The 24,577-nt window shown below is 38.1% G+C and overlaps 2 protein-coding genes across 6 annotated transcripts in view; one reads left to right on the plus strand and one right to left on the minus strand.

Annotated features, from left to right (window-relative positions):
* PTPN21 (protein tyrosine phosphatase non-receptor type 21) overlaps window positions 1-6,990 on the plus strand; it is a 67,257-nt gene extending 60,267 nt beyond the window's left edge. The window contains exons 18-20 of one of the 3 annotated variants that reach the window (XR_014242215.1): window positions 121-281; window positions 508-755; window positions 4,453-6,990. Coding sequence is in view for 1 of the 3 variants with exons in the window: in XM_082383659.1 (XP_082239785.1) it covers window positions 121-281; window positions 508-636 (290 nt within the window). In the remaining 2 variants the exon portion in view is untranslated. Of the gene's footprint in view, window positions 1-120; window positions 282-507; window positions 3,644-4,452 lie in introns of those variants that run through there. The other 2 variants (XR_014242216.1, XM_082383659.1) reach the window with 2 other exon arrangements.
* A 13,409-nt stretch (window positions 6,991-20,399) lies between these two features.
* SPATA7 (spermatogenesis associated 7) overlaps window positions 20,400-24,577 on the minus strand; it is a 34,075-nt gene continuing 29,897 nt past the window's right edge. For 2 of the 3 annotated variants that reach the window (XM_082383714.1, XM_082383712.1), the window contains 4 exons: window positions 24,513-24,566; window positions 23,070-23,147; window positions 21,367-21,424; window positions 20,400-21,104 (listed from right to left, as the gene is read on the minus strand). In XM_082383714.1, the coding sequence (XP_082239840.1) occupies window positions 20,538-21,104; window positions 21,367-21,424; window positions 23,070-23,147; window positions 24,513-24,566 (757 nt within the window). In that variant the 3' untranslated portion in view covers window positions 20,400-20,537. The remainder of the gene's footprint in view (window positions 21,105-21,366; window positions 21,425-23,069; window positions 23,148-24,512; window positions 24,567-24,577) is intronic. The other variant, XM_082383713.1, reaches the window with a different exon arrangement.

Genomic DNA, 24,577 nt, shown 5'->3' on the forward strand with positions numbered 1-24,577 from the left:
TTAATTGGCACCTGGTGCTCTGTATCTGGAGTTTTCTCAATCAGTGGAGATGATCTGAAAATTGTCAATTTGATAGGCCTTAATCCCTTTGTATTTTTCTGTTTCATTGATATTTCACAGCATACCTTGAAGAGATCCAGTCTGTCCGACGCCATACAAATAGTACAAGTGAACCAAAAAGCCCCAACCCTCCGTTACTGGTCCACTGCAGTGCCGGCGTGGGACGGACTGGCGTCGTTATTTTGTCAGAGATCATGATTGCCTGCCTGGAACACAACGAGGTGCTTATTTCCTCTGCTGATGAGGGAAGAGGTGGGCTGGGCACAAGGCCAGGGAAGAGAGGGACCTAGTGACCTGACAGCTCTTTCTGAACAAATGTCCTCGGGGATTCCCTATTGAAGATGCTAAGGTAGAAAAGAGCCTGTCTGCTTGAAGCCAGATTTCTGCCAGGACGCTCGCTCCCCGCCCAGGGTGTGCGTTACTTCATCACTGCTTCTCTCAATCTAGGTGCTGGACATCCCACGGGTGCTGGACATGCTGAGGCAACAGAGAATGATGATGGTGCAGACGCTCTGCCAGTACACGTTCGTATACCGAGTTCTCATTCAGTTCCTGAAAAGCTCAAGGCTCATATAAGCTCCCACAACTTCCTACGGGGACCCGATCATGTGAAGCGTTTACAGCGGAAAAAAATAGTGCTTGCGGAACTCATGCTCTCTACTCCACTCGATGCACGCGGAGCGCTACATCAGGACGTAAGTGACGGGCTGAATGATGGCACATGGAAGGAAGTATGCAGAGCACAAGGCTGAAGAGGGGGTTTAACCTGGGAAAGATGCCGAAGAGGAAGGACTTGGTTCTGAGGGCGTTGCCCTGCTCCGATCTGTCCGATTTGCAGTACTTGCACACATTTGGAGATTGTATTTTCTAGATAATTCTCTATTTCGCTGAAGCTACGCTGGGCAATTCTGGCAATCACTAAGGCGTATAGGTTTCTATCTTAAACTAGTTTTTGATAATGGAATTTTCTGTTATGACTAAAATATTTGGGGTTTTCTTATTAAGAAACTGAACTTTCCATGGGGATGATCCACAGATGTGAGTAGTTCCTATATAACTTTGTATTTAAAACTACGTTATTATCTTTTGTTATTTTTAAAAAATCTTGGGTACTTAACAATGTAGTTACCAAACCCCAAACTACAAGAAGAATCTAAAAGTGTTATTTTGAAACATAGAAAACATTTTAATATTCAGAAAGTTTTTTATCCTAAAAATTCTATATATTTGTACCTTCTGTATTTTCCAAACAAGAGTTCAGCTCATTAAGGTACTGAGATGAGTCAGTTAATGTAAGTTAAAGTTGGGAATGAAGGCACATTATTTAAAACGTATGAAAATAATCAGATTCACTATTTTTTTTTTCAGTATTATTCACAAACCCAAATGAGTTTGATTTTATTGGTTGAAAATGAAGTGAAAAACAGTTGCATAAGATGGTTTTAAGCACTTTTTTTTGTTGAAAACAATAAATCTGAGTTTTTAATATATGTGTTGCTTTATAGGTGAAGCAGTAACAACGGACATATTGAAAGTGTTTTGGAAGAGATCAGGAATAAGAGTATGTAGGATGACTAGGACAAGAGTAAGTGCAGTGTAAATGCAAGATGGTAAATTCAAGCTGCCTTTGTCTTTACAAAAAATGCAGTGTTATCTATACTCAGACTGAGATGCTGGGATGGAGAGTGGGGGGCTTGGGAAGAGTCTGGGGGCTGACCCCCCGAGGAAGGTGTCCCCAGGAAGTTCAGGGCCCATCACTGGCAGTGACTCGCTCTGTTCTTCCACCTGTACCTCTCTTCTTTTTTTAACAAATCAGGTTTATATTATGATTAAAAGAAGCCTTGAAGAAGCTTTATTTTCTTTTGGTTGAAAGAAGGGAAGTGTTAGTAATAGTCTTACCTCATCTCCCAAAACCGCAGCCCGGACTTGCGGGGCCCCCAGAGATGACTGTGGTGTTCAAGATGTACCGGAACTTTGGCTCCTTAATCCTCTCACTTCACACCTGAGGTCAACTTTAGCTCCGCTCCCCCCAATCCCATTTAGGCCCATCCCAGGGGCCTGGTCGCAGTGGGAGCTGAGGAGGTAAGGAAGGACGAACTGGTCCGTTTAGCTGAGGAGCCGTCTCTTTCTTCCTTCTTGAGGATGCGTCTCCAAAACATAGAGCTTCTGAAATGTCAAATCCAGGATTATTTCCCCAAATTACAATATCCTAGGGATAGTTCTGATTCCCGTGTTAACTCCTAAAGCAGTTTAACTCATTATTGTCACCGCTAAGTGTGTGTTGTTAGCTGTAAGGCAGGATTTCCTTTATACAGTGTGTATATCTGCCGAACTCTGACCCAGAAACCAACCACTTGAGAGGAAAATTCAGACGATATTAATGAAAATGAATATTGAAAGTGGGCATGTTTCTCACTTGGGAACAAAGAACTGATTTTAAATCTAAAATTGTTTAAAGAACAATAGACCCAAGTGCAAATATTCAGGAAGAGCTCCCCAGGAGAATGGAATAAGAGTTTTTTATTGTAATATTTCCCATCTCCACACCATGTAGAGGACAGGAGTGTTTCTGATGCTTTTTTTCTTCCATGGTACGTTTTTTAAAAAATGCTTTTCTGTCAGGTTTAAACATTTTGAAGTGTCCCATTGACAAGAACATACTGTAAAACAAAATCTAAAGAGTAATATATGGTATGTTTGTGTTCCTGTTGTAATAATTTGATTATAAGAAAATTACTTATGAGGGCTAGATTACACTGTATAAACGTCACTCTTAAAACTCGCATGTTTGACGTAGCTTCTAAGACCCATGTAATTTTTTGTGTCCCTTTTGAATTTTTAAACTTTTAATTAACAGTCAGTGAATATGAAAGTATTTCTGAATAAAAATAAATCTACATTACTAGACTTTGAAGTAATGTGATGTTCAAGAGCAAACTGTAGAACACTGAGGTTTCCGTAGGCTCACCACGTCTGAGCTGAGGATATTCTGTCTGCCAAATTTACACAGTGCTTCCGTATTTTAGTGTCTTTTAGTTCGTTGATATTCTTAATTTCATATCAAAATTACCAAAATATACATTTTCACAAAAAGTAGGTTATAAACCAGTGTTTTCCACTGATCATTGTTGGCACCTCTGGCATCAGTTTTCCTGATTAGTGGACTCTTTTGATAAAATACTCTAGTTGGTAATTTTGAACACAGGAAGTATTCATTTTACAGTATCATTTGAAATGTTAATTGCCATCATTATTACATATATGCTTCTGGAACATCTACTGTGAAACATTCAGAAAACCCTAGAATTTAGCCTTTAAAAAACATTTTGGCAGGATTAAAACAGAAGCTGTGCTTCCTTAGAAATGCCCAGAAAGACCAAGGTCTAGGCAGAAACCCAGAGGAGGAGTGTAGGACGGAGTGATGACAGCATGACATGGCCAACTTTTTTGTGAAGCTTTCATCATGAGAAGAGACATCATTTCAAATGGGTTGATAAGTTAATGTTCACAATATTAAGAAAATATAAATGTCCATATTATACATAATATGAAACTTTACATGTATTAAAATATAAAGAATTACTGTTTATTATAAATCATTTAAAAAATCAGATATTTTAAAGGAATTCTTTTAGATGTAAATTTAGGGAATTTGCTTTCCATCAGGATTTCATGTGGAATAAGCTAAACCATCTCTTTCCAGTTTAAAGTTTGTTAAAATAATCTAAATTGGAGGGGGCTCTATTTTTGAACTGAGGGATAGACATTTCAAAAATAGAGGACTAGATACTTTAGGAATTTGCCTGGGAAAACAATTCTCAAAAGAACATGAGTTTTTCAAATTCCTGAGATAAGGGCTCCATTTACCCTAAGTAGCTATAATTACTTATAAAAAATGAGGAAAAATCAGAAAGTCTGGTTGTTTAAGGTTTGCATGTGTTAGGGGTGGGTGCATAGAGGATTTCAGAACACATTTGAAGGGGTCCTTGGGTTGTTAAAGTGGCATAGTTTTCTATATAGTTCAGGTAGTTCCCAAATAAGAATTAATGCTCTAAAAGGTCAGATATATGTTAAATTATTGAGAGTATTGTTTACAAGGGGAAATATTGCTATAAGTGGGTATCAACTTTCTTGGTTTGCCCCCCCAAAGCTTATTTCACCCACAGGGGCTCTGAAAGGTAGACAGTGGTGGCCACCTCCCCGTCATCCGTACTCTAAGAAGAATACACAGCAGCTTTCCTCCCTGCCGCACCCTGCTGGTGAGAGCACAACGCATTCTCTCTGGGTCTGCCGGGCAGTGAGGACAGGGCCTCAGCAAGCAACTGGAGTCAGATTGATCAGTGTTCCATGAAAGAATTCCACATAACGTTCATGTCCCATCATTTGCCCCAGAAACCTGAGTGGCACAGGAAGAGTAAGGAACAGCATGGGATACATGATGAAGATGAGCAGAGCTGCTGCCTCTGAGCCCGCCTGTGAGGCGGGGTGGGGTGAAGGAGGATGAGTTGGCAATACCTCCCCGTACCTTTCCTGTTTCCGCTTACGTATCTACCTTTGGATTGTCACTGGCCTGAAATGGGAAGTAGAAGATGGGCCTGGATCAAGAAGGAAGTATAAGGTCTGCAGCACCCAGCTGAGGAAGCAGCAGTTCCAAGGCAAATATTCCCATGTAAAGAGTGTCTCTAGGTCACATGTATATGATTAGGGCCTGGCTGCACATCATATTTCCAAAATGTTTAAATTAAAATACTTAGTTTTAACAAAACTAGAGTAAACCTGAACTTTGTCTAATATGTTGCTGGGTTAAGAAAGAGGTAGTAACCATATACTTATTTTAAATTATCCTTTAATATTATAAATAAGTATAAATGAGTGATAAGAAAGGAGTAATTGTTTGAACTACCTGTAGAACTAACAGTTTGGCTAACATACTGTTCCAAATTTTTGAAAATTACTTATTAGGTAGATATTTTGATCATTATTCCTTCCATTAAATATGACTGTGGTGTGTCATGTAAAAGGACCATTTAAAATCTTGAAGATGCTTTGGCTTTGAATCTATAATGTAGGGTACCCATACTGCCTATAGCAGTACATGATTCCAGTGTAATAAATCTGCAATTTTAAACTGAACTGGTAGGGGGTTTTTAAACTGTGCATAAAGACCAGTACTTTATTTTGGTTGTCACTACTGACATTTTAAGTGCGCCTGTGTAGTTTAAATTCACGCTCTAAAAGCTTGGTGAAGAAAAGATGTACAGTATTCACTCTTAGGAGCAGGTCTGTGCTACCAAAGAAATTCAGAAGGTTGGATTATCTGGGTTAGCCGGAACATGAATCTGTCGATCCTCATTTTTGGGGGTAGGTTGATGAGACTAGTACAGATTTAATGGTAACTGGCTTTGCACTTCCACCTGCTCATTTATCAGCTGAGGGAAACTGAACAAGTAAATGGGAAATATAAGTTCAGTTACTCATTTTTCATAAGAGTGCAAGTATCGCAGGTCAGACTGCTATCATAAATGCTGAGACTGTCCAAACATTTTTTTCCAGAAATTTATTAGAAATCACATGAAATGAATGGACCATTGAAAGAGACAAATCTTTTGTTACTTACTTTATAGTAATATTTATTGAAATGCAATTTAATCTTAGAGTTAAGTGTCCTAAAAGGATCTAATGGTTTTGTAGTTTTACTGGAATAATACCACACTGGTTCAGTCTAACAAATAACCTGATAAAAAGTAAATAATTCTCCAGAGGTGACAAACTTATTTCCAGACAGATTTAATAAAAACAAAATTAAAAGTAATACAAAATCCTAAGCCCACAAAACAAAAAGGTGAAATAAAAAAACAGAAGGAAAAAAATGCTATAATTTGTGACAACTTTTAGATTGGTAGTGCTCTAGCAGGTTTTATTTGCATAGTTTGGTTTTGTGACCCAATAGAGGAGTTGAAGTAGTTATTGTACAGGGATGATTTTTAATGTTTTTGAAGATTTTCTGTTAGTATCAGTTTAGACTCTCCATATTAGATTCTTTTTCATTTCTATATTAAAAGTAAGCAGCTTAATTTCTTGTTGTAGAATTGAGCTATTACACAGTTATCAGTGTATTCAATTTCTAAACAACACATTGAAAATACGGAGAAAAATAAAAACATTTTTAGAAATATTAAGCCTTAAAAAAACTTGGTTGCACAGTAAAGCTTACTCAAAAGATTGGCATTGGGCCATTAGAATATATTTTTGGTTTTTACTGTATTCTCGAGTAATTTTCTACATTAAAATATAAAAGTTAGTCTTTATCATGCAACTGTGAAATATTTTCCTATAAAAACACTTTAATGTTTCACTCTATTGTGCTTAAAAGAGGGAGATATTTTGAATTCTAATGATGCTATTTAGTTCAGATGAAGAATTACACTGCAACAGAACATAAATTTGTTGTATATTTCTTTGTTAAAAACTGAAGCAATCCAAGCCCTACCCATAGTAAATCTAGCAAAGCATAGTTTAAAAATGAATATCTAGATAACAAGTCTATTTAAATAAAAATTCCAACAGTAGTTAATGTGACTTAGTAGTCCTAAGAAACTTAAAAATTTGGAGAAAATTTTTATGAAATACATTTCCTCAGAAAGTTGCCCTATAATTCAAACAATGCACTGGGAATTCTACCTTTTTGAAATCAGGTTGTATACATAGTTGTCTAGTATTTTCTAGTTTAAAAAGCAATTTTATGTGCTACTGTATGATGATCAATAATGTAAAAATGTATAATCAGAAGAGCTTAAATCTTCTAAACTGTCATTGGTTTGTAAAAGTGTGTACATTTAATGGGCAAAAAAGTTTGAATGAATGTAATATATGTGAAATGAATATATTATAGTCTATTTTTGCCATAAAAATAAATATTGAAGCAAGATATGATTTGTGTGTGAATAGTTCACTTAAAGCTTTTTTTGTTTGTTTGTTTGTTTTGTTTTATAATTTTAGATCTGATCACAAAGAGGCATATAATTAGCCCCATTTCCCCTGTGGGTTATTTTAAATTATGTTCCAGACAATAGATGTTTCTTTTAGTAGTTGTCAGTCTGTCATCACACATCTCCACCATCATCAATCACTTATGAGTTAGAATGCATCTTATCAAAACAGCCAACTTCATTAATCAGGACATTTGTGGAACAATTAATATATTTGAAGAATAAATATTTATGTACTTCCCAGCAGGTTGACAGAGCTCCTCACACCATCATCCCTGTAGTGGAAATTACTGTTATTAGTTGAATGTCCACTTCATTTATTAGTGGGGTTGTTTCTGGACCAGCAGCATTGGAAACTTGTTAAAATGCAGATTCTTGAAGTACATCCCAGGTCTGAAAATTCTGAATCAGAAGCTATGGGCATGGGACCCAGATCTGCCTTAACAAGGTCTCCAGATGTTTCTGATGTACATTAAAGTGGGAAAACTACTGCTTTAGTTATTAAAAAGCCGTAGATGTTCAATATAGACCACAACTTGGGATTCATTACATAGCCAGGCTACAATTAATAGGCACTAAGTTTTATTTAGGCAATTTTTATTACGTTAATGATATTTACAATTGTGGTAGACTGATGGGCCCCCGAAGGTGTCCATGTTCTATTCCCATGAAGTTGTGAATGTTATCTTACATGGCAAAAGGGACTCTGCAGATGTGGTTAAATCAAGGTTCTTGAGATGAGATTGTCCTGGATTATCCATGTGGGCCCAGAGTAACCACAGGGTCTTTCTACAAGGGAGGCAGGAGGGTCACATTGAGCAGAGATGTGATGACAGAAGCAGAGGTGAGAGAGATTTAAGGATGCCAAACGGCTGGGCTTGATGATGGAGGAAGGGGCCACAAGTGAAGAAATGCAGGCAGCCTCTAAAAACTGGAAAAGGTAAGAAACATTCTCCCCTAGAGCCTCCAAGAAGAATGCAGCCCTGGCAACATCTTGATTTTATGACTTCTGGCTTCCAGAACTGTAAGTTGGTAAATACGGGGTTTTTATTTCAAGCCACTAAGTTTGTGAAACTTGTTAGAGCAGCAATAGAAAACTAATAAAAGAGTATAAACTTCCTTGCAGGAAAAATGAAGGTCAACTCACCTTTTTAAAATATTTTTTTAATTTTTATTTTTTAAATTGAGGTAAACTTGACTTACAATATCATATGTTTCAGGTGTACAACAGTGATTCACAGTTTTTAAAGGTTATACCCCATTTGTAGTTATTAGAAAATACTGGCTATATTCTCTGTGCTGTACAATATATCCTTATTGCTTATCTATTTAATTTTTTTACTTATTTTTAAAATAAATTTATTTATTTATTTGGCTGCGTTGGGTCTTCGTTGCTGCACGTGGGCTTTCTCTAGTTGTGGCGAGCAGGAGCTATTCTTCATTGTGGTGCGTGGGCTTCTCACTGTGGTGGCTTCTCTTGTTGTGGAGCATGGGCTCTAGGTGCGCAGGCTTCAGTAGTTGTGGCTCGCGGGCTCTAGAGCACAGGCTCAGTAGTTGTGGTGCACAAGCTTAGTTGCTCCATGACATGTGGGATCTTCCTGGACCAGGGCTCGAACCCATGTCCCCTGCATTGGCAGGCAGATTCTTAACCACTGCACCACCAGGGAAGTCCCTGCTTATCTATTTTATACCTAGTAGTTTGTACCTCTTAATCCCCTGTACCTCTTTTACCCCTCCCCTTTCCCTCTCCCCACTGGTAACCACTTGTTTGTTCTCTATGTCTGTTTCTGTTTCTTTTTTGTTATATTCACTAGTTTGTTGTATTTTTTGATTCCACATATAAGTGATATTATACAGTATTGGTCTTTCTCTGATTTACTTCACTAAGCACCTAAAACCCTCCAAATCCATCCATGTTGTTGCAGATGGGAAATTTTCATTCTTTTTTATGGCTGAGTAGTATTCCATTGTGTGTATATACCACATCTTCTTTATCCATTCATCTGTCGATGGACACTTAGGTTTCTTCCATAACTTGGCTATTGTAAGTAATGCTGCTATGAACATTGGAGTGCCTGTATCTTTGCAAATTAGTGTTTCATTTTCTTCCAGCACATAGCCAGCATTGGAATTGCTGGGTCATATGGTAGTTCTGTTTTTAATTTTTGAGGACCCTCCATACTGTTTTCCACAGTGGCTGCACCAATTTACATTCCCACCAACAGTGTAGGAGGGTTCCCTTTTCTCCACATTCTCACCAGCATTTCTTATTTGTGGTCTTTTTGATGATAGCCATTCTGACAAATGTGAAGTGGTATCTCATTGTGGTTTTGATTTGCATATCTCAGATGATAAACGATGTTGAGCATCTTTTCATGTACCTGTTAGCCATCTGAATGTCTTCTTTGGAGAAATGTCTATTCAGGTCTTCTGCCCATTTTTTAGTCAAGTTGTTTGGTTTTTTGATGTTGAGTTATATGAGCTATTTATATATTTTGGATATTAACCCCTTATCAGTCATGTCATTGGCAAATATTTTCTCCTATTCAGTAGGTTGCCTTTTTGTTTTCTTGGTGGTTTCCTTTGCTGTGCAAAAGCTTTTAAGTTTAATTAGGTGCCATTTGTTTATTTTTGCTTTTGTTTCCTTTGCCTTAGGAGATAGATCCAAAAAAATATTGCTACAATTTATGCCAAAGAATATTGTGCCTATGTTCTCTTCTAGGGGTTTTATCGTTCAGGGTCTTAAATTTATGTCTTTAATCCATTTTGAGTTCATTTTTGTATATGGTATTAGAAAATGTTCTAACTTCATTCTTTCACATGTAGCTGTCCAGTTTTTCCAGCACCATTTATTGAAGAGACTGTCTTTTTTCCAATATATATTGTTGCCATCTTTGTCGTAGATTAATTGACTATAAGTGTGTGGGTTTATTTCTGGGTGCTCCATTCTGTTCCATTGATCTATGTATCTGTTTTGTGCCAGTACCATACAGTTTATGTTAAAAAATTTTTTCTGAAGTATAGTTGCTCTACAATATTACATGAGTTACGGTTGTACTATATAGTGATTCACAATTTTTAAAGGTTATGCTCTGTTTATACTTATTATAACATATTGGCTGTATTTCCTGTGTTGTACAATATATCCTTGTAGCTTGTTTTATACCTAAGTACCATACTGTTTTGATTACTTTAGCTTTGTAGTGTAGTCTGAAGTCAGGGAGCATGATTCCTCCAGCTCTGTTCTTCTTTCTAAGGATTTTTTGGGGCTGTTTATGGTCTTTTGTGTTTCCATACAGATTTTAAAATTATTTGTTCTAGTTCTGTGGAAAATACCATTGGTATTTTGATAGGGATTGCATTGAATCTGTAGATTGCCTTGGGTAGCATGGTCGTTTTAACAATATTAATTCTTCCAATCCATGAACACGGTATATCTTTCCATCTGTTTGTGTTGTCTTCAATTTCTTTCATCAGTGTCTTATAGCTTTTGGAGTATGGGTCTTTTGCTTCTTTATGTAGGTTTATTCCTAGCTAGGCATTTTATTCTTTTTGATGTGGTTGTAATTGTGATTGTTTCCATAATTTCTCTAATAGTTCATTGTTAGTGTATAGAAATTCAGCAGATTTCTGTATATTAGTTTTGTATCCTACAACTTTAGTGGGTTCATTGATGAGCTCTAGTAGGTTTTTGGTTGTGTCTTTAGGGTTTTCTATGCGTAGTATCATGTCCTTTGCAAACAGTGACAATTTTACTTCTTCCTTTCCAATTTGGATTCCTTTCTTTTTTTTTTTTAATCTGTTTGCTGTAGCTAGAACTTCCAATACTATGTTGAATAAAAGTGGCCAAAGTGGGCATCCTTGTCTTGTTCTTGGTCTTAGAGGAAATGCTTTCAGCTTTTCACCATTCAGCATGATGCTAGATGTGTGCTTATCTTATATGGCCTTTATTATGTTGCAGTATGTTCCTTCTATACCTGTTGGGTATGATGTTAGCTGTGGCCTTGTCATATATGGTCTTTGTTAGGTTGAGGTATGTTGTTCCCTTTATACTCTGTTGAGTTTTTTTTTTTTAATCATAAATAGATGTTGAATTTGACAAAAGCTTTTTCTGCATCTATCAAGATGATCATATAATTTTTTAAAAATAAATTTATTTATTTATTTATTTTTGGCTGCTTTGGGTCTTCGTTGTTGCGTGCAGGTTTTCTCTAGTTGTGGTGAGCGGGCTTCTCATTGTGGTGCTTGTTGCAGAGCACGGGCTCTAGGTGCACGGGCTTCAGTAGTTGTGGCACGCAGGCTCCGTAGTTGGGGCTCGCGGGCTCTAGAGTGCAGGTTCAATAGTTGTGGTGCCCAGGCTTAGTTGCTCTGTGGCATGTGGGATCTTCCCAGACCAGGGCTTGAACCCGTGTCTCCTGCATTGGCAGGTGGATTCTTAACCACTACGCCACCAGGGAAGCCCGATGATCATATGATTTTTATTCTTCAGTATGTTAATGTGGTGTATCACATTGATAGATTTGTGGATATTGAACCAGCATACATCCCTGAGATAAATCTCACTTGATCATGGTGTATTATCATTTTAACGTGATGTTGGGTTTGGTTTACCAGTATTTTGTTGAGGATTTTTGCATCTATGTTCATCAGTGATATTGGCCTGTAATTTTTGTGTGTGTGTCTGATATCTTTGTCCTTTTTGGTATCAGGGTAATGCTAGCCTCATAGAATGAATTCAGAAGCATTCCTTCTTCTGCAATTTTTTGGGAATAGTTTGAGAAAGATAGTTGTTACCTTTTCTCTAAGTGTTTGGTAGAATTCACTTGTGAAGCCATCTGGTCCTGGACTTCTGTTTGTTGAGAGTTATTTTCATTACTGATTCAATTTCATTACTGGTAATTGGTCTGTTCAAATTTTCTATTTGTTCCTGGTTCAGTCTTGGGAGATTGTATATTTCTAGGAATTTGTTCATTTCTTCTAGTTTGTCCATTTTATTGGCATATAGTTATTTGTAGTAACCTCTTATGATCTTTGTATTTCTCTGGTGTCAGTTTTAACTTCTTTTTCATTTCTAATTTTATTGATTGGGCTCCCTTTTTTTTTCTTGAGCTTTGTTAAAGGTTTATCAATTTTGTTTTTCTTTTCAAAGAACCAGCTCTTCATTTCATTGATGTTCTCCATTTTTTTTAGTCTCTCTTTCATTTATTTCTGCTCTGATCTTTATGATTTCTTTCCTTCTACTAACTTTGGATTTTGTTTGCTTTTCTTTTTCTTTTACACTGAAGGACTTACTCCTTCAGTGTAAGGTTAGGTTGTTTATTTGATATTTTTGTTTCCTGAAGTAAGTTTGGGTTGCTATAAACTTTCTTCTTCGAACTGCTTTTGCTGTGTCACATAGATTTTGGATCATAGTGTTTTCGTTTTCATTTGTCTTCAGGTATTTTTTGATTTCCTCAGTGATCTATTGGTTGTTTAGTAGCATATTGTTTAGCCACCATGTGTTTGTATTTTTGCAGTTTTTTTCTTGTAGTTGATTTCCTGTCTCATAGCATTGTGGTTGGAAAAGATGCTTGATATGATTTCTATTTTCTTAAATTTACTGAGGCTTGCTTTGTGGCCTAGCATATGATCTAGCCTGGAGAATGTTTCATGTGCATTTGAAAAGAATGTGTATTCTGCTTTTTTAAAAAAAATTTATTTATTTATTTATTTATTTATTTATTTAGGCTGTGTTGGGTCTTAGTTGCGGCACATGGGACCTTTCATTGTGGCGCATGGTCTCTTCATTGCAGTGTGCGGGCTTCTCTCTAGTTTTGGTGTGCCGGCTCTAGAGTGCGTGGGCTCAGTAGCTGTGGCGCGTGGGCTTAGTTGTCCTGCGGCATGTGGGATCTTAGTTCCTCAACCAGGGATCGAACTTATGTCCCTTGCATTGGAAGGTGGATTCTTAACCATTGGACAACCAGGGAAGTCCCCTGTATTCTGCTGCTTTTGGATGGGATGTTCTATATATATATTATGTCCGTCTGGTTTATTGTGTTAAGGCCAGTGTTTTCCTATTGATTTTCAATGTAAGTGAAAATTGATGTAAGTGGATTGTTAAAGTTCCCTACTAGTATTGTGTTACTGTCCATTTCTTCCTTTATGTTTGTTAATACTTGCTTTATGTATGTAGGTGCTCCTATGTTGGGTGCATATATATTTACAATTGTTATATCTTCTTCTTGTATTGATCCTTTGATTGTTATGTAATGTTTTTGTCTCTTCTAACAGTCTTTGTTTTAAAGTCTATTTTGTCTGATATAAGTATTGCTACCCTGGTTTTATTTTGATTTCCATTTGCATGGAATACCTTTTTCCATCCTCTTACTTTCAGTCTGTGTGTGTCTTTAGATTTGAAGTAAGTCTCTGTAGGCAGCATATGTATGGGTCTTGTTTTTGTATCCATCCAGGCACTCTATGTCTTTTGATTGGAGCATTTAGTCCATTGACATTTAAAGGAATTATTGATACATATGTTTTTATTGCCATCTTGTTAATTGTTTTGGGGTTGTTTTTGTGTTTGTTTTTTGTTCCTTTCTTCTTTTGTTCTCTTCTCTTGTGATTTGAATATTTCTAGTGTTGTGTTTGAATTCTTTTCTCTTTTTTGGGTGTATATCTATTATAAATTTTTGGTTTGTGGTTACCATAAGGTTTATATATATCAATCTATGTATACATATGATTGTTTTAAGTTGCTGATCTCAATTTCTTTTTTTTTTTTAACATCTTTATTGGAGTATAATTGCTTTACAATGGTGTGTTAGTTTCTGCTTTATAACAAAGTGAATCAGCTATACATATACATATATCCGCATATCTCTTCCCTCTTGCGTCTCCCTCCCTCCCACCCTCCCTATCCCACCCCTCTAGGTGGTCACAAAGCACCGAGCTGATCTCCCTGTGCTATGCGGCTGCTTCCAACTAGCTATTGGTTTTACATTTGGTAGTGTATATATGTACATGCCACTCTCTCACTTTGTCCCAGCTTACCCTTCCCCCTCCCTGTGCTCAATTTCAAATGCATTTTAACAACACTGCATTTGTATGCTCGTTCCCACATGATTACCGTTTTTGATATCATATTTTACATTTAATTGTTTTGTGTATCCCCAATGGCTTATTGTGACTATAGAAGATTTTACTACTTTTGTTCTTTAACCTTCCTACTAGCTTTGTGTGTAGATGATTTACTACCTTTACTGTATGTTTGCCTTTACCAATGAGTTTTTTGCTTCCATAATTTTCATGTTTCTTGTTGTGGCCTTTTCGTTTTTGCTTAGAGAAATCCCTTTAATATCTCTTGTAAAGCTGGTTTGATCATGCTGATTTCATTTAGCTTTTGCTTGTCTGTAAAACTTCTGATCTCTCCATCAAATCTGAACAAGAGCCTTGCCAGGTAGAATATTCTTGGTTGTAAGTTTTCCCCTTTCATCACTTTAAATATACACTGCCACTCCCTTCTGGCCTGCAGAGTTTCTGCTGAAAAGTCAACTGATAACCTTATGGGAGTTCCCTTGTATGTACTGAATAACCTGCTGCTTTTCCCTTGATGCTTTTAATATTCTCTTTACCTTTAATTTTTGCTATTGTAATTACAATTTGCCTTGGTGTGTTCCTTTTTGGTTAATACTGTTTGGGACTCTGTGGTTCCTGGAGTTGAATGTATGTTTCCTTTCCCAGGTTAGGGAAGTTTTCAGCTATTATGTCTTCAAATATGTTCTATGCCCCTTTCTCTCTCTCTTCTCCTTCTGGGACCTCTATAATGAGAATTTTAGTGCATCTGATGTTGTCCCAGAGGTCTCTTAAACTGTTCTCATTTCATCTCATTCTTTCTTCTGTCAGCATCAGTTATTTCCACTACTCTGTCTTCCAATTCACTGATCCAGTCCTCCATACCATATTTGGTCTCCTGTTGATTCCTTCAAGTGTATTTTTCATTTATGTTTGGTTGTTCTTTGTATTTTCTAATTCTTTTTAAAAAACTTCTAACTTCTCTGTGCATCCATTCTTCTTCCAAGTTCTTTGATCATCTTTATGATCATTACCCTGAATTCTTTCTCAGGTAGATTGCCTATCTCTACTTCACTTAATTCTTCTGGGGTTTTATCTTTTTCTTCATTTGTTACCTGTTCCTCTGTTGTGTCATTTTGCCTAACTTGCTCTTTTTATATTTGTGTATCTGGTAGGTTGGTTACGTTTCCCGACTTTGGAGAAGTGGCCTTTTGTTGGAGATGTCCTATGCCTCCTAGTAGTGCACTCCCCTCTCATCACCAGATCTATATGCTCTACAGGTGCCCCCATGCGGGTCATTCTGTTGTGGCAGACTGACTACTGTGGGCAGTCTGATAGGCTTTGTTGGACCCTTGTCTGGTTGGTTGCCAGGCCCTGCTCTGAGTAGAGGCTTCCAGCTACTGGTTGGCAGGCTGAGTCACGAGGTGGCTGGCTGCAGAAACTCAGGGGACCCCAGGGCTAGTGTTGTTGGCTCACTGGTGGGCAGAAGAGGGGTCCAGGAAACTCCAGGGCAGTTGCCCACCCACTGGTAGGTGGAGCCTGGTCCTGGGGCTGGTACCAGTCTACTGGCAAGCAGGGTCATGTTCTGAGGTTTGGCTGCAGGCCCAGGGGTCCCAGGGCTGGCGGCTGACCACTGGTGGGTGGGGCCGTTTCTTGACACAGCCGGCTACGGTGTCTCGAGTGTCCCAAAGCTTGTTTTGGGCTACTAGTGGGCAGGGCCACGTCTCAGCTGGCCCCAGGGCAGGTGCTGGCCTGCTGGTAGGTGGGCTGGGTCCAGAGGCTGTGGGGCTATAACTGTCCTGTGACTGGTGTTTGCCCTCTGGTGGGTGAGGCTGGTCCTGAGGCTACAGCAGGCTCACTGGTGGGTGGGGTCAGGGATTCTGGTGCTGTTTCCTGCCCACTGGTGGATGGGGCTTGGTCCTGTGGTCGCTAGCTGTGGGTCCCTGGGGGTTCCAGGTCTACTGCCTTTACACTGGTGTGTGTGGCCAGGTCCTGGGCCCACTGGTGGGCAGGACCGGGTCCAGGGGCAGCCATGGGCTCAGGGGATCTTAAGGCGGCCTATCTGCTGGTAGGTGGGGCTGTGTCCCTGCCCAGCTAGTTGGCCTGAAGTGCCTACAGGCTGGTGGGCAGGGGCAGGTTTGGGTCCTGAGGCTAATAAGCTAGAGGGAGGATGGCAAAATGGTGCTGGCTGGCACCAGTGTCCACGTGGTAGAACAAGCTCCCCACAATGGCTGCTTTCAGTGTCTGAGTCCTCAGGAGACTCTCCCGAGCAGCAGGTGTGTCTGACCCAGAGTCCGTTCAAATGACTGCTTCTTCCCTGGGTCCTGGAGCATGTGAGATTTTGTGTGTGTCTCTATTTAGGACTCTAGGACTAAATTAGAGACTTTAGGACTCCTGAAAGTAAGTCCTGCTGGCCTTCAAAGCCAAACGTTCTGGGGGTTCATCTTCCTGGTGCAGGACCCCTGGGCTGGGGAGCCCGATGTGGGGTCCAGACCCCTTGCTCCTTGGGGAGAACCTCTGCAATTATAATTATTCTCCCATTTGTGGGTTGCCCACCTGGGGATATGGGACTTGACTATATTGCAACTCCACCCCTCCTACCCATCTCGTGATTCTTTCTGTTCTTTAGTTGTAGTGGATCTTTTCTTGTAGGTTCTGGTATTTTTCATGGTTGTTCTGTAAATAGCTGTAATTTTGGTGTGCCCATGACAGAAGGTGAGCTCAGGATCTTTCTACTCTGCCATCTTGGCCCATCTCAACCCACCGGTTTTAAAATCTTGGAAGGTATGGAACACTCGCATCCAGCACTGCTAGGCATTTTTGCCTCAAAACTTGAATGTTGGTACAGGACAATTCTCAAGGCAAATCCCAATTCAGAAGCATCTTCTTCCTGGCCTTGGAATTAAACATACAGATTTGATTTTGGGGGCTATGCCATTACTGGCTGCATCTGCTGCTTTTAAAAGTTCTGGGAAAAGTATCATGCTAGGTGGCATATTCTATCACCAAAATGTGAATCAAGTTAGCAGACTGCTTTCCTACTAGCACATGAAGGGTGAAGAGGAATTTCCACTTCTAGGTGTAATTTATTTCACTTATAATTTCTAAAGACCCTAAGAATTAAGCTAAGACTAACTTTGGTATATTAAAACTAAGAGAAATCTTTGGATCATCTAATCCAAACTTTTTTAAACAAAGGCCCAGGATAAAGTAATTCATTGGCAACCACACAGCTAATTAATCCACTTGGCAAATTGTCACCTTGCCCCATAAAATCTATTCTGATCTTTTCTAATTGGCTTCACTGGGGAAAAATGTAACTTTTTAAGGCTTCTCAGGAAGAGGCTAATTTATATTTTAAACCATTTGAAAAGTGAGTAAATTTTCATGTATTTTAGCAATTTGCTACATTGCCCCTTCTTTACGGGAAATTGGCACTCTGAGTGTAAAGAGAGGAGAAAATCTCTGTCCTGTTTTCCCTATAACGTTGTCTGGAGCTAAACATCCCCTCAAGGTCAAACTATCTCCCTCCATGAACAAATACATTCATGCTTTGGGGATCCAAAGAGAAACAGGTCCTTTCTTTTGAGAAGCCCATAGTCTGGACAGGAGACCAGTTGCGTTCGTAAATAATATTATAGTTCGTATGATAGGTACGAAAGATCTCACCCAGAGCAGGGGGGACATTTGTTGGAACAATCACTAAAGGTTTCAGTGTTACATTCAATCTGGGCTGTCAAAGGTTCCAAGGGCAGCAGAGGGGAGATGATATTTGGAGCAGGTAGCAAGTGCAAAGGCATAGAGAGAGAGGACAAACCTCTGTATGTTTATGGAACAAATAATTAGATGTGACAGACACTTACGATGCTTGGGAGAACATGGCAAGAGATGAACTGGGAGGAAAACATGACTTTATGAAAAATTCAAAGGGGCCTGTACCTTTTCTTGTTAGCAAGAGGAAACTCTCAAAGATTTGTTTAGTTTTTTAAAGAAGGGAGTGACATGGTCTGTTTTAAAATAATAACAGCCTGTGAGTCTTTAATTCTTATATAACCTATTTAACTCCTTACAGCCCTGCGATGCTCTATAATTACGTACTCCCATCCAACAAATGAAAAGCAGAAGGAAGCTCAGTAACCAGCTTAAAGTCGCAGCTCATAAGGATCAAACCTGAGCAATTTGGCTCAAAAGGCTCACTCATCATGACTCTACTAGTCAGAGCAGAGAATGGGCTGTGGGAGAAGTAGAGGGAAAGATAAAAATTAACATGCTGCTTCGAGTCTAAGCCAGTGTTTCCCAAACTTACCATTCACTTCCTACCTTTACACAACTTTTGCCATCTGAGAACCACTTTTAATGTTTTTTTAAACCAACTCATCTCTTTAAATTTTACAGGGAAACCTGACGATAACAACAGAATACCCCAACAGGTATAAAAGTTAGGATGGTTCATGGCCCCAGAAACAAAAAGCTGTACCCAGAGTTGGATGGTAGAGAAGACGGGACATGTCAAAGCAGGGCCCAAAGGGTGGACAAGCACCAAGAAGGAAGTTACTGCGAAGGCCTTAAACAAGACGGCAGCTTCAGCAAAGGGCGGAAAATCTGAACCAGGGCAGTGAGTCTGAGGTACTTACATGGATAGCGGCATGAGCGGTTTGTGGCAGAGTGAGGCTGAGACTAAAGAAAGGAGCCCTGGGGCCTGAAAGAAGGAGGAGTCCAAGAAGCAAGCAGAGGGGTGAAGTATGACTGATGGGGAGACCCAGGCTGGAAGCCAAGAACAGTGTTGGGATATTTTAGCCGGTGAAAGAGGACTGCAGGGTGGGGAAAGGCAGGGCTGTTTGGGGGTAAGGTAAAAATTCCAGAGGTGAGAGCAGAGGGTAGGTGGAGCCGAGGAAAGACTGCAGCAGCCTGACTTGGGGCACAAGATATTGGGGCAGAATTGGGTTGGGCACCCAGCCCCACCATATTATATTAGCTTTGGCTGTTCACGGAACAGAGCATCATGATTTTCAGTGTTTGAGAGAAAATCGATGGAAAAAGTTTGCAGTACTTGACATGTACTTGCATATTATATTTTGCAGGTAGTCCCTGAGCCTGGATCCTGACCACAGCTTCCCACACATGAGACAAACCTGTCACCCATCTACCACCAGAAATCAGCTCTAAATCTCCAGTGGTAGGCACCATCTTCTGGGAAACACTTGTGTGGGCAAAGCATGATAAAAGCCTGAGGAACGCGATACTTGGAGGAAATTGCCAAGTTTCTAGAAGAACACTTGGGTTATCGTCATTATTCTGTTTCATCTTTTTACCCTCCATGGTGCCTAGGCATGAAACTTTGTATATAACAGGCACTCAAATATTTAGTTACAATATTGTGAGTGGTTGAAAAGACATAAGTAGAGATGAGTCTTCTGAGGCACATTGGAATAGTTAGGATCCCATTCATGGACTACAAGGGCAACGGGAGGGTATCAGACTAGGTCTGGTAGAATGTTTCCCCTCACAAGAAGGGATGATTTTTCAGATAGCTGATAGGCCATCCTAGCTCACTGATAACTAGAAAGGCCTTGACGCTTTAGATAATGCAGGAGAGTGAGAAGAAAGAACATTAAAGATACTGTAGACAAGGCTTAATGTTTCAAGAGTCACTCCAGATCATAGGCCCTTTCCCACTGCCTACAAAATCACTTATGTCTGAGCAAAATATGTTCCCCTATATAAAGGAACTTTAGAAATTGTGGCCAACAGATCCTAAGGAGACCCCAGTGATTCTCACTTTCTGGCATTCACACCCTTATATCCTACCTCTTACGTGTGGGTAGGACCTGTGACTTGCTTTTAACCAAAAGAATATGGCAAAGGTGATAGAAGTCATTCCTGTGATCATGTTATGATTATGTTTTACGAGACTCCATCTTGCTAGCAGAGTCTCTCCTCTTTCTCCTGTTAGCCTTAGAGAAGCAAGCAGCCAGGCTGTGAGCTGTCTATGGAGAGGGCCAAGTAACAGGCAATGGCGGGCAGCCTCTAGTCACTGAGGGCAGCCAATGGCCATAGCCGGCAAGAATCTAAAGCCTTCAAACCTAAAGCTACAAGGAAAGAAATTATGCCAACAACCTGAAAAGAGTCTGGAAGCAGAATCTACCCCCAGTCCAGCCTCCAGATGAGACCACAGCCCCAGCCAACATCTGGATTATAGATTTGTGAGACCAAGGGCAGAGGACCCATCTACGCTGTGCTCAGACTCTCGATCCACAGAAACTGTGGGATAAATAATACATGTGTGTTGTTTCAAGCTGCTAAATTTACAGTAATTTATTATACAACATAGAAAACAAATACAGAAATCTTAATATAAAAAAGTAAAAAAAAAGTGAAAGGAATATTGAAGTATTGGCCATTTGGGATATTTATTAATGAAGATCAAGCATCCAAAGATCAGTCCTCGATGCTCATTTCCATGATTTTAAGAGTTGGTCTTTCCATGTCCTGATTACCATCTTTGACACTGCATAACTGAACAGATGGGGAGAGTGCTGTGCTAAAACAACACAATTCATTTGAAGTCTCAACTTTTTCATTGTCACTGTCTCCTTCAATGACATTCACAGAAGTTTCTTGGTCTAGTAAACTGTCTGACATACTTACATTTTTTTCATCCCTAACTGAAGTTCCAAGATTTGTTTCATCATTTACCTGTTGAATTATAACCCCTTCTGAATACTTTGATTTATAGACAGGCAGGAAAAAGTCATTTGGTGAAGAGACTATCTTGTTCTCATCCTTTGGAACAGACAATAACATAGTCAAAGCTTTTTGGTATTCTTGATGTTCCTGTTGAATGGCTAAATCTTGTTCATTTTTATATTCATTTTGTTCTGAATTCTCAGCCTTTTCAAAATCAAGTAAATGCAACGTACCAACATCATCTAGCATTACTGAGTTTTCCTTGGACATGCAGCCTAAGTCCACCTTTAAGATATGTAGCAGGTGGCGCATTTTTTCCTGGAATTAAAAAAAAAAACAAGAATAATAATATTAATTAAGCTAGTCAAATTGAATTACTTTTGTCTGCAGTGCTGCTAACCTCAGCAGGATTCATACTTCTTCTTCCACATTCTGCCCGCACCCCTCACCCCCCAGAGTACACAAAAAAGCACAAGGGAAAAAAAGTGCTTGCTTTTAATGCATTGTTTGAGAGTATGGTAAAACTTTACAATTCTTTCTATATTAGAAATTTTCTAATGAAGTTCTAAAGACAACAAACCTCCTCCAAATGATGTTTATTTTGTTTTATATGTCTCTCAAACAGTCGTTCTAGAAACCTACAAATGATAAATAAAAATGTTAATGTCTCAAAATCAGAAAATCAACTAAATATAAAATAGCCATGCAATAAATAAACTACTAAAGGTTGGAAAATATGTTTTAGATTACCCTCTTTCTTTCCAAAGATAAACACTAATCCTTCCCTGTTCTGTCAAGTTCTCCAATTTGGAAGCTAGTATGGCTTCCACTATGTTTTAGTTATGTAACAGATGCCAATGTTTCTTCTATAAAGACTGCATGCTACTTACATTTCTGTTAATAAAATATCTTCAGTGAGGTTCCCCCCCCACACACACACTAAAAGCTCTTTATCTTTTTTCTCTCACACACATACACAAACATCAAAAGCCTTCCCCCCTCTTTCTCTCTTTCACGTACACACCCCCACCAAAAGCAAACCCCTAAAGAAAATTCTCTTACAAAGAGTTACCTTACAATGCTTCCAAATTGTACTTGAAAAAAATTCCACTCATAGTAAATTCACATAAAAACCTAAAGTTATCACTTATTAAGCACCACTAAGTGTTAGACATTTGTGCTGGACACATAATAATCATTATACCTCTCTAATCATGACCAATACTGGGAGACAAAGGTATTATAAAACCCATTTTAAAAGATGAGAAAACGACATCTCTAAGATGATGGTTTCCTCTCCCCTAAGGTCACAAGCAATTAAGAGAATTAAACCCAGATATGTCTGGCTCCAGACACATTCTTTCAACTACACCATGCTTGTCTAGCTATCACAGGAGTGTGATTATCAACCGGTTTCATTTTACCATTTGTTACTCTCAGTTAGGTTATGAGCCAATCTTAGATTTAGTTTTTCTGAATTATTTGAAATGTTTAAAAAGTCCAAGAAATCTGTATTCTGTGTTTTGCAACCATCATTAATGTTTGGACCATTCACTTCTGGGCACTGTTCTATGCATATATATTTCTTTACCAAAATTGGGATTAAACAATACATACTGTTTTGATACCTATATTGTCTTTTCTAATCAACTATATATTTTGAACATCTTTATGCATCAATAAATTCACTTCTACAACATCATTTAAAATCTCTGAAAAGAACTTACTATTATATTCTACAATTTATTCAGCTGAACCTTTACTATTCAACATGTAGTCTGATTCCATTTGTCGGTGCTACTATAAAAATTGCCATAATAAACAGCCTTATAATCTAAAAGAAAAATGTGAGGTTTTTAAGCATAAATACACATTTTTCATGCCAACCTTTTTTGTTTTTGTTTATATCCCCATGACTTGTTTATTTTATAAATGGAAGTTTGTACCTTTGAACTCCCTTCACAACCATTTTGCCCCTCCTGCCCCACCTCTGGCAATTTGTTCTCTGTATTTAAGGGATATAACAGTATTTAATGAATAAACTCTCTATTCTTTTCTCTAACTCCCCAAACTGTGAACTCGCCTTAGACTATGAATTAAACATCATTTATAATTTACTATCAATTATAAGAACAATTACATCAATTATAAGAACATGATCCCCTAAGAAAGCAATATAATTTTCATTTCCTAATATGTGGAAATAACTTTAAAAAATTAACACCAAATGAAGAGTATTTAATGTATCATTCAACCACCATAACATAATTAAAAAAATCTAACCTGTTTGAAAATAAACCAAGTTTCAAAATTTCATCTGTTACATCTTCAATGAAACTCAGATACAAGAGTTCTTCTTCACTGTGAAGGCAAAGTGATATACAGCATAAAAAATCACTGCTTACTTACTCTGAAAATGATAGGAAACATGAGTACCTAATTAGAAATATCTGTACTATTACAAATGTACTTCCATCTCACATTATTAAGAGGAATATTATAAAACAAACGTTACATCTACCTTCTCAAATTATGCAAGGATATTTATTGATATTAAAGATGAGACAATATTCCCTAATAGAGTAAAATTTCATAGATGTCTGAAACATTCATCAGGAAGTAAAAAATAAGCAAGGATTAAACAAAACAAAACAGAACAGAAAGCAACCAGGGGCAGCGCCAAAGGGCAACTAGGTGTGACCCACTGGGGGCACGTGTTCTTGACAAGCATTTTAAATTTCCTCTGGCTCCTGACCAGGTCCAGCAGCAGACGTGTGAGTCCCTCTGCATGGCAGAAGGGAAGGAAGAAAGTCATCCAGAGAAGCAGGAACTTCAACGATGAAATCCTCTCCTGCTCCTAGGAGAGCATATTGTTTTAAGGTTGAGAAATTTATTGAGCAGAAAAAATTATTTTTTTTCCTCAAAAGGTTTGGAGATGAGGAAAAATATTCTAAAAGAAAAATCTGTGTATATAAATACAGTGATAATTTTTAATTACTTGGACACATTTCTCTGTTATATTATCTTCTGAGTTAACTATATTTTACTAGTTATTACAAGAAAATTAGGGTACTATTATAAGTTTGATTTTAATTAGCTAAAAATCAGTGATGATAGAAAATATAAATAGCAAGTAACTACTCAATTACTGAATAAGTAAATACAAGGGAAAGAGTTAATTAGCAAATCAAATAGAAGATTAAAATACTGCATAAAAATTATGCTTTCAAACCAATTCACAGGCAGCAAGTTTGAGAATAAATGAAACTTTATAAAAGTAGATTGTTTTCCCTGAAAAAATGCAGCTTAACTAAAACAACATTCAAACCCAGAAGTGGGTTTTTTATCTGCAAAAAACTGGTGAGGTTAGAAACCTCCAAGAATGGTATCCTGAGCTACCAAGCCTGCATTTCTCTAAAACTCATCTTTATTATTCTTTATTATTTTTATTTATAAAAATAAAAATTATGGGTACTAATTATAAAAAAATAGCAAGCATTATTAACTTAGGGACAAATTTCTACTGGACATAAAGATGAAGTGATTAATAATTATTTCAGAAAATTCTGGTTATTCTCTCAGATTTGGTGTGCATTATATGACTGAACCCCAAAGCTGGTTGTAAAGAAAGATTAGTGTTCAATCCTGACTAATTTAATAATAATTTGTGTGAGTCTTAATTCTTCATTTCCACTAAGCAAAATGAAGAAGTCAAAAATATCTTACTCAGAATAGATTTTTCTCCCTGAAGGAGGCTGCAGGGAACATTGACATACTGCCCTAGAAAGAGA

The sequence above is a fragment of the Balaenoptera borealis genome (genome assembly GCF_965194805.1).
Source record: "Balaenoptera borealis genome assembly, chromosome: 3".
Taxonomy (NCBI): Eukaryota; Metazoa; Chordata; class Mammalia; order Artiodactyla; family Balaenopteridae; genus Balaenoptera; species Balaenoptera borealis.